At 48.8% G+C, this 12,991-nt stretch overlaps 6 protein-coding genes across 6 annotated transcripts; 4 read left to right on the forward strand and 2 right to left on the reverse strand.

Annotated features, from left to right (window-relative positions):
* Positions 1-355: 355 nt before the first annotated feature.
* N7458_012731 (uncharacterized protein) lies at positions 356-1,507 on the forward strand (the record flags this gene model as incomplete). The annotated part of the gene is made up of 1 exon (XM_056916112.1): positions 356-1,507. One exon carries the CDS (start codon positions 356-358, stop codon positions 1,505-1,507), a length of 1,152 nt encoding a protein of 383 aa, XP_056760866.1.
* Positions 1,508-1,750: 243 nt separating this feature from the next.
* Positions 1,751-3,605, reverse strand: N7458_012732 (uncharacterized protein; the record flags this gene model as incomplete). Its single annotated transcript, XM_056916113.1, has 5 exons — positions 1,751-1,992; positions 2,048-2,259; positions 2,322-3,118; positions 3,173-3,364; positions 3,432-3,605. 5 exons carry the CDS (start codon positions 3,603-3,605, stop codon positions 1,751-1,753), a joined length of 1,617 nt encoding a protein of 538 aa, XP_056760867.1.
* A 957-nt stretch (positions 3,606-4,562) lies between these two features.
* Positions 4,563-5,666, forward strand: N7458_012733 (glycoside hydrolase family 88/105 protein; the record flags this gene model as incomplete). The annotated part of the gene is made up of 1 exon (XM_056916114.1): positions 4,563-5,666. The coding sequence occupies one exon, from the start codon at positions 4,563-4,565 to the stop codon at positions 5,664-5,666; it is 1,104 nt and encodes a 367-aa protein (XP_056760868.1).
* Positions 5,667-7,237: 1,571 nt separating this feature from the next.
* N7458_012734 (alpha/beta hydrolase) lies at positions 7,238-8,498 on the reverse strand (the record flags this gene model as incomplete). The annotated part of the gene is made up of 6 exons (XM_056916115.1): positions 7,238-7,364; positions 7,434-7,587; positions 7,644-7,908; positions 7,965-8,221; positions 8,277-8,400; positions 8,445-8,498. The coding sequence occupies 6 exons, from the start codon at positions 8,496-8,498 to the stop codon at positions 7,238-7,240; spliced, it is 981 nt and encodes a 326-aa protein (XP_056760869.1).
* A 910-nt stretch (positions 8,499-9,408) lies between these two features.
* N7458_012735 (zinc-binding alcohol dehydrogenase family protein) lies at positions 9,409-10,729 on the forward strand (the record flags this gene model as incomplete). Its single annotated transcript, XM_056916116.1, has 5 exons — positions 9,409-9,524; positions 9,575-9,642; positions 9,694-9,998; positions 10,083-10,279; positions 10,348-10,729. 5 exons carry the CDS (start codon positions 9,409-9,411, stop codon positions 10,727-10,729), a joined length of 1,068 nt encoding a protein of 355 aa, XP_056760870.1.
* Positions 10,730-11,662: 933 nt separating this feature from the next.
* N7458_012736 (alpha/beta hydrolase) lies at positions 11,663-12,645 on the forward strand (the record flags this gene model as incomplete). Its single annotated transcript, XM_056916117.1, has 2 exons — positions 11,663-11,773; positions 11,851-12,645. The coding sequence occupies 2 exons, from the start codon at positions 11,663-11,665 to the stop codon at positions 12,643-12,645; spliced, it is 906 nt and encodes a 301-aa protein (XP_056760871.1).
* Positions 12,646-12,991: the final 346 nt, after the last annotated feature.

Raw genomic sequence — 12,991 nt, forward strand, 5'->3', positions numbered from 1 at the left:
GGGAATCCTATCGATTGGCTGCTGCCCTTCATTTACACGGTATTCATTTCTTCCATGGCCAATGAGTCACAACCGCCAAATCCAGCTCTTATTGTGTCATTTGCCTCTCCTTCGCCAGGCCGTGGTGAAGCAGCCGCACTCATTCTCCGCCCAACTGGGCGTGCCAGTCTCAACATACCTGTCACCACATTCAAGAAGACATAAAAACGTCCCGTTGGGGCTCAAAGTCCGTCGATACAAGAGCTCCATCCCTGCCTGGATTCATTCATCACTGGATGATATACCGTCAAATTGCGCCCACATCCATCTTCGTGCTCCACTTCACCGCTGGACCTCGGACCACCGCTCCACCGTGATGACCCACATCGCTCCAACCGTGGTCAATGTCGAGGGGCCCTCTCAGGAGACTGAATCCGATCATGGATCCCGTCTGAAAGATGACTTGCAGTCTATTCCGCAAGATACAAAATATCTCAGTATAGAAGGAGATACACCGTCAGACACTGAATGGTCCATCCTGGGATCTCATTTCACGAATGTTGAGCATCTCCACTTGCGAGCTGGTTTCAATGAAGACCTCAACGACAAGGGAATCCCTCTTCACTGGCCTCTACAGAAACTTGAATTCAGCGATTCAGTTAGCGAGGTCTTTCAGAGTCCGTTCATTCTTGAGGGACGCGTCCCCCATTTGAGTCTATTCTTTACTTCGGGACTGCGATTCGAGGGGCTGACAAGCCACGAACTCCAAGTTGAGCACAAAGAAGCAATCAAACGGGGAGATATCCAAGGGGATTTTATCACCGTTCACGAGGGAACTCCCGAGGAGAGAAAGATCGAAATCACATACCTTCCTGAACTAGTATCCAACCATATTAACAAAATCTTTACCGATCCGGAAAGAGGCCTGAAGGAACTACCATCCGGCCCGTTCAACTTGCGAGTGCTGGAGATTTGGGAAAATGATGCGATTGATACTTTCAATCGTATGGCGCTGTCGCTACCCCACCTCGTGGAGAATCTGCGTACGCTGCGAATCAGGTCTACCGCCGGTTTGGATTTTCATTATACGCATGAACATGTGTTCCGCGAACTATTGCCTCAACTGACAAGCCTTCGATCACTGAATATCTCCGTTGGAGAGGTATTCCAGGACCCATCTCATCTTCCGACAATCTACAAAATCTTTCCCCCTAATTTAACGGAATTGTACTTCCGTGGCCCTTCATCGCTCTGTCAATCGATGGAGTGGTCTAATTGGGTGCAAGCATTTGAATCAAAGGACTTTCTTCCGGACTTGAAAAAGCTGGCGTTTGTACTTGATCTGCACTATGAAGAGGAAGAATCTGGTCGGAAGAAAGAGGGTCCGGCGCCTGCGCCTTTGCTTTATCAAGCTCGCATTGCTTGTCAACCCATCTATAACATTGCGAGGAGACGCGGAGTAAGCGTTATAGAAATGCCTGCTGGGCCGGATTTTGTGCTGCTTCGTCCTGTTGATGAGCGCTGGTAAGAGCTTGGCTGTCGTTGTCTCCACTCGTGTATTTTACGAATTATGAACATCTCCGCTATGAATATACATCCCCTCTCTATTCTTGGATTAACGTGTGATTCACTCTCTAGACTCGTTCTCAATTCCGAGCACTAGTGACCCATCATTGTTCATTGGGTATAACCTTATATAACATGTCTTCATACATTTCGCATGCTCCACACCAAGCAACTCCCAACGTCCAATCAAACCATATACACCCTTCTAATACACATATCGGAAGTTCAAGTTCTCCTGATCCGTCTTGTCCTCGAAAGCGTGAATCAGGTTAGGATCAGCAGAGGAAAGATCCGCTGCAGCAATAAGCTCGTCCTTGCGCTTGTTCTGACGCTTGAGATGGAAGCGCAGGAAAATCACTGCCACGGTCATGCAAGCGTAGCATGCAAGGTGCACACTCCAGGCAATGTGATACCGGGGCGCGTCCCAGTCCAGGAAGACTTGTGGGCCTGAATGGTGATGTTAGTGTGTGTAGGTCATAAGGGTGGGGATGGGGGAACATACCGATGGCGTTTCCGGCGGCCCAGGAGATGAATGTTGCGGCGACGACGGTAGACTTTTTGGTTTGGCCGGCGATATTGCGGGAGACCATGGAGAGACAGAGGGTTTGGGCGGACCAGAAGGAGAGAGTGATGTAGTAGCTGATCAAGAGGCCGACCTTGGTGGCTAGGGTGGTGTTCTTGACTGTCATCAGGACGATAGTACCGATATAGGAGCTGTTATACGATTAGAAATCATGATACATATAATGGGTGGAGTGAAGAGGGTGAATACTCACGGGATAACAAAGCCCAGCATAACCAGCAGGTTCTGCTTATACTTCTTAACTAGCCAAGCAGACGTAAGCAGAATGACGATGATGTAGAAACCCAACACCATAGCCAGAAGCTGACTCTGCAGCGTGGTAAATTTGAAACTCTTCATAATAATACCGGCGAAAGCACCCAGACCACTGGTTGGCAGGGTAGTGAAAATCTGGATACTGCAATAGCACCATGTCTGAGGGTCACGGAGAGCTTCCCACACCTGGTACGAGCGGAACTGTCTGTTCTGGATACCAGTCTGGTTGGAACGTAGTCGCTCGACCATCATGTGCTTGTCCTCCTCGGTGAAGCACTTGGCACGCATGGGCGAATCGGGCATGTACCACATAACGAACAGTCCCCACAGCACGGACAGACATCCATACGAGAGGAACAGCGCCTGCCAGGACTTGAGGACCTTGTCACTGCCAATGAGGGTGAAGCAGTAGGCAAGCAGACCGCCTACGATCTGCTGGGCACCGTTCATCATGTACCAGTACGTGACGGTTGAGGCCTGCTCCTCACGCTTGTACCACATGGAAGACAGCAGGACAAATGTGGGCTGACAGCAGGCCTCGAAGATACCCAGCAGCGTGCGGACAATGACCAAGCCGGTGAAGTTATGGCAGGCAGAGTGAAGAGCCAGGATCATACCCCAGAGGCAAATGTTGATGCCGAGATATTTGGCGATGGGAACGCGCTGAATGATCCAGTTGGTCGGGTATTCGACAACCAGGACAGCGATGTAGATACAGGTGGTGAGCCAGGAGTACTACAGTCGGGTTAGTATCTTCACCTTTTGCTGGTTGGGGAGGAGGAGACTGACTTTTTGGCCATTCTCCAGATGAGCATCGGTCTTGATGCCCATGATCGAGGAGAAACTCATGGTACCCTTGTCGAGGGCCTGGAGGAAGTATGTGAAAATCATGATGACCAGGACGCGACGGTCGATCATTTTCTTCAGGCGCTTGTTGTCTTCTTCACTGACTTCCACCCTGATGCTGGAGTACATTTGGACCTATCATGGATAGTAGATTAGCATGGGCAATTTAAGCTGCGAGGATCTGCTGTCATTTGAGACGTACCTCCTTGTCCACTCGCGAGACATCGATATGATCCTTCTTCAGGTCATCGTCCGGAGGCAACACCTGCTCGACGTGGGAGATATCCCGGGCAGTCTTGTTCTCGCCCATCTCGACAGGCTGTTGGGCAGTCTCCTGCTGGATCCCGACTTGGGACTGAGGCTCGTCGTGAGCCATTATGAGTGATGGACGTCTGGCAGGTCACTTCAACCACCGCGGTAAGGGCACAGATCCAGGCACGAGGAAATCCAAACCAGCAGGGCGATCGCTCGAGCCTTATAACCCTTGCAGTCCCGACAGTCACACGTGGAAATGCAGAACATCGGGACAAGAATTCTCCAGCAGCCCACAGCATGCCAAGAATCATCATGTGCCCGCCGGCAGTTCCCAGATTGGCCTTTCTTCTCTCCGTTTTGTCAATCTCTGCCCTATCCACCTATCCACACCCCTGCTCGGCTCGCCTCAGCCCGACATTATTATCCAAGTGCCTGCCGAGTGTCCAATGAAACTGCTTCATCCTGCTCTCTCCGGGGTTTCGGCGGAGTCGCTCCACTGCTCGGGAGACTTGGTAAAGGGCTTGGGACCCAACCCCCACGCGGAGTTGGCCAGTCCGGGGAAGCAATCTACCGAGCAAAGGACTCCACGCCCACTTGCTCCAGCCACTCGAACACTCGCGTCTCTCGGTCAACCCGCCTGATTCCCCGCCCAAATCGCCGGTCACGCCGGTCGCGGGGGTTGGCTGGGCCCTCGTCTTCGGCGTGCGATACCCCGAACCAGCCTTGGCAACATGCGGGGAGCGTGGGGATTCGTGGATCGAGGGGCGCCACAGTTTCTTCCGCAAATCAGCCGTGGGGCATTCGGGGATTCTCCGGCATTGGGTACTTATTTGGGAGGTAGCTCACTAGCCAGGATGGTCTGAACAATTTCTGTTTTTTCTTGGCTGGCACTGACTTGCGCAAGCGACTGCAAATCGAATCAACCGAACAACTTGTCACGACCAGGACCAGGACCAGGAACAGCGGTGCTAATCATTGAATGCAGTGACAGGAATCAGCTCTTCCTTCATCTCTACCAGCCCAATTATTCTCAAACACATTCATTTCCGCTTGCCCCGCATCTCCCTCTTCCTTCACAATGGCTTCCACCCGCACGCCCGCCCCCGAAGTCCACAAGTCCGTCAACCTCCTTATTGACAACCTGGTCAACATCAAGGATGAGACCGGGAAATTCCTCATGCCGCTGGCCGACGGTCGCATCATCGACACCAAGTCCTGGCACGGCTGGGAATGGACCCACGGCATCGGTCTGTACGGCGTGTGGAAGTACTACGAATTGACCGGCGACGAGCGCCTGCTGAAAATCATCGAGGATTGGTTCGCCGCGCGATTCGCCGAGGGCGGTACCACCAAGAATATCAACACGATGGCCGTGTTTTTGACTCTGGCATATGTCTACGAGAAGACGGGCAATCCTACGTATCTGCCGTGGTTGGACGCGTGGGCAGAGTGGGCGATGCATGATTTACCCCGCACCCGTTACGGCGGGATGCAGCACATCACATATCTGACGGAGAACTACCAACAATTATGGGACGATACCCTGATGATGACTGTTATGCCTCTGGCTAAGATTGGCAAGCTGTTGCATCGCCCCGAGTACATTGCCGAGGCGAAGAAGCAGTTCCTCACGCATATCAAGTACCTGTTTGACACGAAGACGGGCCTGTTCTTCCACGGGTGGACGTTCGAGGAAGGTGGCCACAACTTTGCTGATGCACGCTGGGCTCGTGGTAACAGCTGGGTGACGATTGTTATTCCTGAGATTATCGAGTTGCTGGAACTAGATCCCACCGATCCTATCAGACTCCACCTGATCGAGACCCTGGATGCGCAGTGTGAAGCCCTGCAACGCGTGCAATCAGAGTCCGGCGCCTGGCATACTCTCCTGGACCACCCCGATTCTTACCTGGAGGCTTCTGCCACAGCCGGATTTGCTTACGGTATCCTCAAGGCAGTGCGCAGGCGCTATATCAGCGCAGACTACGCCCCCGTCGCTGAGAAGGCTATCACTGCAGTGTTGAAGTACATCGACCCTAAGGGCGAACTCCTGAATACTAGCTTCGGTACTGGTATGGGAGACTCGTTGCAGTTCTACAAAGATATCCCTCTCACCTCCATGCCTTATGGTCAGGCAATGGCCATTATGGCGCTGGGCGAGTATTTGCGGACTTATCTGTAGGCCGTTGAGGAGTATGTGTTATGTGTACATGCATTGTATAGACGGGCGGTGTAAATAAGAATAGAGGATTATGTGTCTCAATGAATCATGTTTGATGTGTACGTCAAATGTCTTGCTACTCAATATAAGAAATAGAGTGAGACTTTGGTGCAGATTACCGATTACGGTCAAACCTTTCTTGTCAAGGTTGATCACCCGCTGTATCCCTGTTAACCTTAAATTATCCATTCATGAGTAATCATTCATGGACCATATTGAGCTATTGTCTCCCTTTCTTTCTCATACATGAGGGACTCGAGGGTATTCGAAACCTACCAAGGAGGTAGGCAAGATAGCTATCGGATCGTCAAGTCTGACCCGGAGGGGAGATGGCTTATCTAGAAAAAATAAGCGAGGACAGATAGTTATATCGATCGGCGTCGTTCTTCTCTATACACCGGTCATTATAGTCTATCTAACATCTCTCAAGTCTTTCTCGGGATTGGCCACGATGGTAAAGCTTATTCCCATCCTGTCTGTCAGACTTGCGTCCCATTTGAGCACAAGAGACGACCTTTCTGGCACATACGACCATAGGGTGTGGAGAACAGGGCTTCCCGTCCGCTCAGCCGTACTTAAGCCCATTATAGTACGCAGTTAATTCTCAATGCGCCCTGAGCTCTAAAATAGCGCCGGATTTAATCTTAGAGTGAGTGTGGGTGATATGGGTGAGAACTTCGGAGACTAGGGTGATAGAGGTGAGAACGGGGTGAGAGTGGGTGAGAATGGAGTAAGGATCGTACCTAGATTACCCGTTCCTTCCTACTTTTCCTTATTAGCCTAACTCTGTGCTATAAATATGAGCCTAGGGCGCTAGTCCTATCTGCTGTTTTTTCCCTCCTAGTATTAAGATACTCTGCTATTCGAAGAAGATACTCCTAGAAGATCTCTAAAAGAAACTTAATAAAAGAGTTCTAAGTGCTACGTTACGTAGCTTTACCTGTGAGTATTAGAATAAACAGGAAAACGAGGATAACTCTATATACCTTAAATAGCTCGCTCTAGCAATGGAATCGCCATCGTCCGGTCGCTAGACGAATTGAACACGGGTTTCGGCAGGCTGCAGCCATGAAAGGCATTATAAGGAACGAGAACGACCATTCTTCAACCCATAGAGATGTGGATCTCTCGGATGGCAGGCCCTTCCTATCGTGGCGGACACATGGGAAGTCGCGACTTTGAGAATTCCAGTAAGAATTGACGTTGTAAAGTGGGTTGTATCGAGCCTTTCACGCTCTTATACGGCCTCTCCCAGCTTGAATTAGAGGCGTTCTGTCTATGCCACTTTATTGAGTATTCTCCATCTTGTAATCTACCTTTGTCGGCGAAAGCCACGGATGGCGTTGTTACCCGAAGCCAACAAGAATAATCTTATTTGCACTGACTGCGATAAATATAAGATGGAAAACGCGTTTTATCTCGTCGTCATGAAATCTCCCGCTCCGGAGACACTACTCCTGAGTAGAAAAATACCGCCCTCCACTTGGCGTACCTTGGGCACCATCTACCTAGTCTTGCGCGGCAATGGTCTCTCAAGTATGGGTGAAAGTTCTAACACCAGCCAAGACATCCGCCACGAAATCGCCACTTGGAGCAGGACACTCAAAAGCCCAGAACACATGTGGTAAACCTTGGTAATAATCCAGTTTTACAGAAACTCTGCAAGAGGCAAGGTTAGAATGAATGAGCATCCATAAGAAAGCACTAAAAAGCAGGAGCAAAACATACCCAGCTGTCTTCAAGGCGTCGTGGATGATAAGGCCGTCGTCTCGCAGTGGATCAATCCCACAGACTGCCAGGTAGGTCGGAGGGAATTGGCGTAAATCAGCCTCCGCATTAAGAACGTAAACGTCTGGGTCGCTGGGTGGCGCCTGGATTGCTCCTGTAACCACCTTGGTCAACGAAATTACGGCTTGTCAATGCATAGGCATCACCAACCGTAGAATTGGGTCATGGCTTGCTTCGTGTTGATGGGACCGTCTCCGAGCTCATCAAAAGAACGATACTGGGTCTTATAACGCAAAGGAACACCATCCGGGTGGACAACGAACGGAGCAATGGCTGCGATCCCCTTGACTTCATGTTTCCGGCCGAGCACGATCAATCGGCGCGCCACTGCCAGAGCGAGGTTACCCCCTGCACTCTGACCAACAGTGAAGTATCTCCCACGGTCACCGTTCAAAGTACTCGCGTTGTTGTATGCCTGAAACGTAAGCAAACATGAACTGTCAGAGTGAGATAGTAAGTTGTACAACTCACCCAATTCCAAGCCTCGAGCGCATCATCCAGCTGAGCGGGGGCCTTGTGCTCCGGTGCAAGCCTATAGCCCACCGAGATGACAATACAAGGCAGACGTTCGGCAAGAAGCCTACAGAAGGTGTCCTCGGACTCTAAATCACCGCAGCAAAACCCGCCCCCATGGAAGTATAATCCGACAGGGAGTAGGTTGGATCCTGCTGGACCGGCTGTGGGTGTGTAAGTTCTCACAGTGAGTTTGGCATTGACCTTTCTGTCTTCTGTATGCGCAGTCATTGGAATCACATCTTATCTAGGCTCGAAAATCGCTCTTACCGACGTTAATATTCTGGGAAATGGTTCGGGTTGCATTTGCCCTATCCGCGAGTGCCTTATACTGATCCCGCATAGCAAATACATCGCCGGTCAGCTGAGGCCGTTGGCCAATGGCATTTTCCACCTAAACAGAGTTAGCGAGTAGCACAGATGAAGTTGCGATGTTACGCGGGACGAGAAAGTCATCACCGTTAACCATGACTCTGCTATCAACGAATCCATCGCGCAAACACCATGAGATGTGCCTAGTTATCGGTGTAGATAGGTCTTGGGATAAACGGGGCCCAGCTGGGTTTATTTTACCTTTGGATTCTTCATTATTATAGCAAGAGGCGTTTAGAATTTCGTGAGAGCCACTGTGGATCCCTTCTGATGTTGATACAAGCGCGAGTACGTAGTAAACCAGGAGATTCATGATGAGTCAACAGCGATACCGAGGGTAACTAGTGGACCCCAAAGCCTTTTTCGGCCCCAATGGCATAATGAGGCATTCGTCAGCCAGCCTTCGCTCGCAACCTGAATCCGATTATTCATCGCGATTTTAATAAGCCTCGACCGTCATGGTAGCCAGTCCCTTCGAAGGTCCAAAATCAATCTTCAGATAATATACTGCCACATTAGTTCTGACGTCACTCAGAGTGAAGGAATGCCCCACCGTCGTTCTACAAGGTCGCGCGATATTCGAGAGTACCAAGCACACTGCTTTGTGATTTAGGTTAGAAAATATGATGGCGGAGGTCTTTGCGAGCATAATCCACCAAGCTCTCCTGTTAGCATTATTCTCAATTTCGGGAACGTGGTCCTAATCTATCCACCACCCCTACATGAAAAAGCGTCAGTGAGAGCAGGCTCACAGTCCATAAGAGGCCGAACTTGATCACAACGTTGGAAGGATGGACGGGTCATTGCATTAAAGTCGCCCCCCGATGTTTCAGGGTGCCGAGATAGGCGTCCGGGGATTACCGCTCCGAGGTCAGAAAAATAATCATCAATTCAAGCAGGATAATCTTATCGCATTTCACAAAACCTCGGTTTGAGATAACAGGGTGCTGTTTCTTTGAAATATATAATAAGCATTCAACTAAGGTTCCTATGGAGGACCCTGGTGAGAAAGCGCTTAGCCGCTGTCACCATGGAATCAAAGACAATGAAAGCAATTGGAGTCGCCAAGTATGGTGCAGTCGACAACTTCGAGTCCCGCGACGTTCCGCGACCGGAGAGCCCTACAGGAATGGACATTCTTATTCAGTAAGTGTTCTCAGATAACATACTGGCACATCCACCCTAACTTCACCTAGAGTCAAGGCATGCTCTGTGAATCCTATCGATACAAAAGTTCGCAAGGGGACTTATGATGATGCTCCAGGTAATAATCCTACTCCTTTTTTTCTAGGAGACTCTCATACTTATTCAATAGACTACTACAAGTTTGTGCCCAAGGGTTTCCATATCATTGGCTTTGATGGTGCCGGAACCGTTTTAGAGGTCGGCCCTGAGTGCACAAATTTAAAGCCAGGCGATGACATCTTCTTCGTGAGCTCCACTACTCGCCAAGGCAGTGCTGCAGAGTACGTCCTTGTCGATGAACGTCTCTGTGCCGAGAAGCCAAAGTCGCTTGACTTCGTGGAAGCCGCTAGTATGGGCCTGACCTTCGGTACTGCATATCAGTCACTTGTTGACAGGCTGGAGATTAAGCAGAACGAGAAAGTTGGTATTCTTATTGTAAGTTCCATTCATGCATTGAGCCAATGTTATAGTAGCTATTGCTACTCGATTGCATTTTGAATACACATCTGACTGTTCTAGATCAATGGCGGGGGCGGAGTTGGAAGTGCTGCCATCCAAATCGCAAGGAAAGTTTTGCAACTTCCAGTGGTTATTGCAACTGCATCCCGACCCGAGACTATGGAGTCATGCAGAAAAATGGGTGCCACCCATGTTGTGAATCATAGGGTGGATCTCGAGTCCCAGATCAAAGCCTTGAACCTGGGTGTCCCAATCAGGTAGGTTCCGGCCTCTCTTATTGTCTTTTTCTTTGCATCTCAAAAAAAGCTGACACTTATCATTCCAGGTACGTCTACGTGGTCGCAAGGACAGAGCAATATATCCACGCCCTGGGAAAAATCTGTGCACCCTTCGCCAAAGTTTGCTCAATCGTGCAAGCCAAGTTTGATCTCTATGGGACCGATTTTATGTCAAAGTCGATGACATTCTCATGGGACTGGCTAGGCTCATCAGCCTATCATCGTACGAATCTAGAGAACTATCGGCGAATTTTTGGGAGCTTGACCCGTTACATAGACGAGGGAAAGTTGGTACCAAACCTCAACAAACGTCTGAAGTTGAATCTGGCTGGACTGAAGGAAGCTCATCAGTTGATTGAGTCTGCAACCACTGTGGGAAAACTTGCGCTAGGGGTAGATGAGCCAGGCGAAGGGGCTCCATTTGCTTAAGGTTGGATTGCTTTGTTTGACAAGGTTTCGCAGTGGAGGGCATTATGTGATGGATGGCGCATGCGGTCCGTTCCCGAAAATCGAATTGTATTCTACTTTATTGCATATACATGCTTCTCTACTTAAATATATAGCCTCTCGAGTAACCTGAATGGACTGTAAAGAAGAACCGTGACTGACCACTCTATCCCACTTTGCGTTCCTGGTATTCATATCTGAAAAATTAAGGAAAAGGAACTACGAACCAACTTTTTCCTTTGTGTGATCTCAAATTGAACGTCTTTCTATTCAGATGACCAGTGCTTATGACACATGTAAAGACATCTCTATTGAATCTATTTGACGATTTTCGAATTAGGACTATGTATTACTAGGGAAGAGTATATAGTAACTACACGGACGAAACGATGTGTTTCTGTATCGCTTACTGCGAAATTTAGTGGCCCATTAGTTCTTTCTATCGCGTGGTGATGCATAACTTACATTGACCGATTGGATAGCCATATTCTCAGGAGGATACTGCAGTGTCTATACTCCTCACAATAACTAACTATATCCAAGTTGAATTTGTTTAGTCAGCTTGTCAATCGATATAAGTGGACACCTGTAAACCAATCAAAATGACGGAAGCCAATACCGTCGCCACTTCGGCTTAACAGAAAGCTTGATTTATGTCTTGGCTGATGATTTGAGCAACCTCGGTCGGCTAAAGCGAACATAATCAGAAGGTCAAGGACGTTCGATGATTTTGGATTAGTCATCCATTGTTAAAACCGAGGTTTGCAAAAAAGCCAAAAAAAAGGAAGACAATATTATAATATCAGGAAGACACTCTTATAATATCGCCGCTGTTAATTATTTGTCGGTCTCAAATAGCCAACTCGGCAATATTCAATTTCGATTTACACCTGGATCAATCAATCTCTTGCAACAATGGTCCTCCCTCGTGAAACAATTGAGTTCAAAACTTGCGATGGCACTATGCTCCGGGGATGGTTCTATCCCCAAAATAGGAAATCGCCTTGTGTGATCATGACCCACGGGGTGCGTACTCCGTGAGATATTGAGATGTTGGATTTTCCTGTGAAATTTGCTAATTTAAATCCATTTGCAACAAGTAGCTAGGAGGTGTTCGCCACTATTGGCTCCCGAACTTTGCGGATCGATTCCAGCAAGCCGGGTACAATGTACTCCTCTATGATAATCGGAACTGGGGTGACAGTGATGGACTACCGCGGCAAGAGTCAAACCCGACCCTTCAACAAGCCGACTACTACGATGCGTTCAATTTCGCAACATCATTCCCTAATGTGGATGATACTCGCATAGTGTATTGGGGCACGAGTTTCTCCGGAGGAAATGTTCTGTACGCAGCCGCTGTGGACAAACGGATCAAAGCTGCTATCGTACAGTGCCCTGCAGTTTCCGGAGAAACGCGATCCTTGGCCTTCAAAGACCGCATCCCGGGCATTCTGGAAGAGCGTGCTCGTATCACTGCAGGATCAGAACCAGAAAGGGTTCCGCTTATTGCGGAAAACTTGGAAGCAGCGCAGTCAGGGACCACTACTGCCATGTTTCCCGGAGTTCATGCTTACGAGCAGGTGCGCGGCTCGTACGATTGTGGTGGTCATTGGGAGAACTCTGTTACAATTCAGAGCCAGCTCTATATGCTTGCATTTGAAGGACAGGGTATAGTGCATCGTATTTCGCCGACTCCTCTGTTTATGGTCATTCCTGGTAATGACATCCTTGTCACCACGGTATCTCAGATGGCCACCTACGAAAAGGCTAGAGAGCCAAAGCAGCTTTTGTATCTTGATGGCGCGGGCCATTTTGATATTTATACCGGGGATTGGTTTGAACAGAATATTAAAGGACAGATTGAGTTCTTAAGGAAATGGCTTGGTTCTTCTTGAGACGTGACAGCCGCAACCAATTCGGAGTTTTCAAAGAGGTTTCTTGTGTAGAAGAAAATGGGACTAAAGTGGACGTTTTTTTTTGCTGGGTATAATGTTTTCTCGTCCGAAAATACATTTAGAACCACACCATCAATAAGGCTGTAAGATCTATCTCTGCCACTGAGCAGTATATTTACGTATATACCTGTCGGTAACAGCGATAACATTATTGGTACAAACTTCTTAAAAAGATATCCTCTCATAATACGATATCAAAGAATGTGCTCTTGGTTATCCTAAGCTAATACCGAATCATGGTGCACTAATTCAACCCGTTGGTTACTCAATCATCCAGAAGACCATG

The sequence above is a fragment of the Penicillium daleae genome (assembly GCF_028827525.1).
Source record: "Penicillium daleae strain IBT 16125 chromosome Unknown utg000009l_segment0_segment0, whole genome shotgun sequence".
Classification (NCBI taxonomy): Eukaryota; Fungi; Ascomycota; class Eurotiomycetes; order Eurotiales; family Aspergillaceae; genus Penicillium; species Penicillium daleae.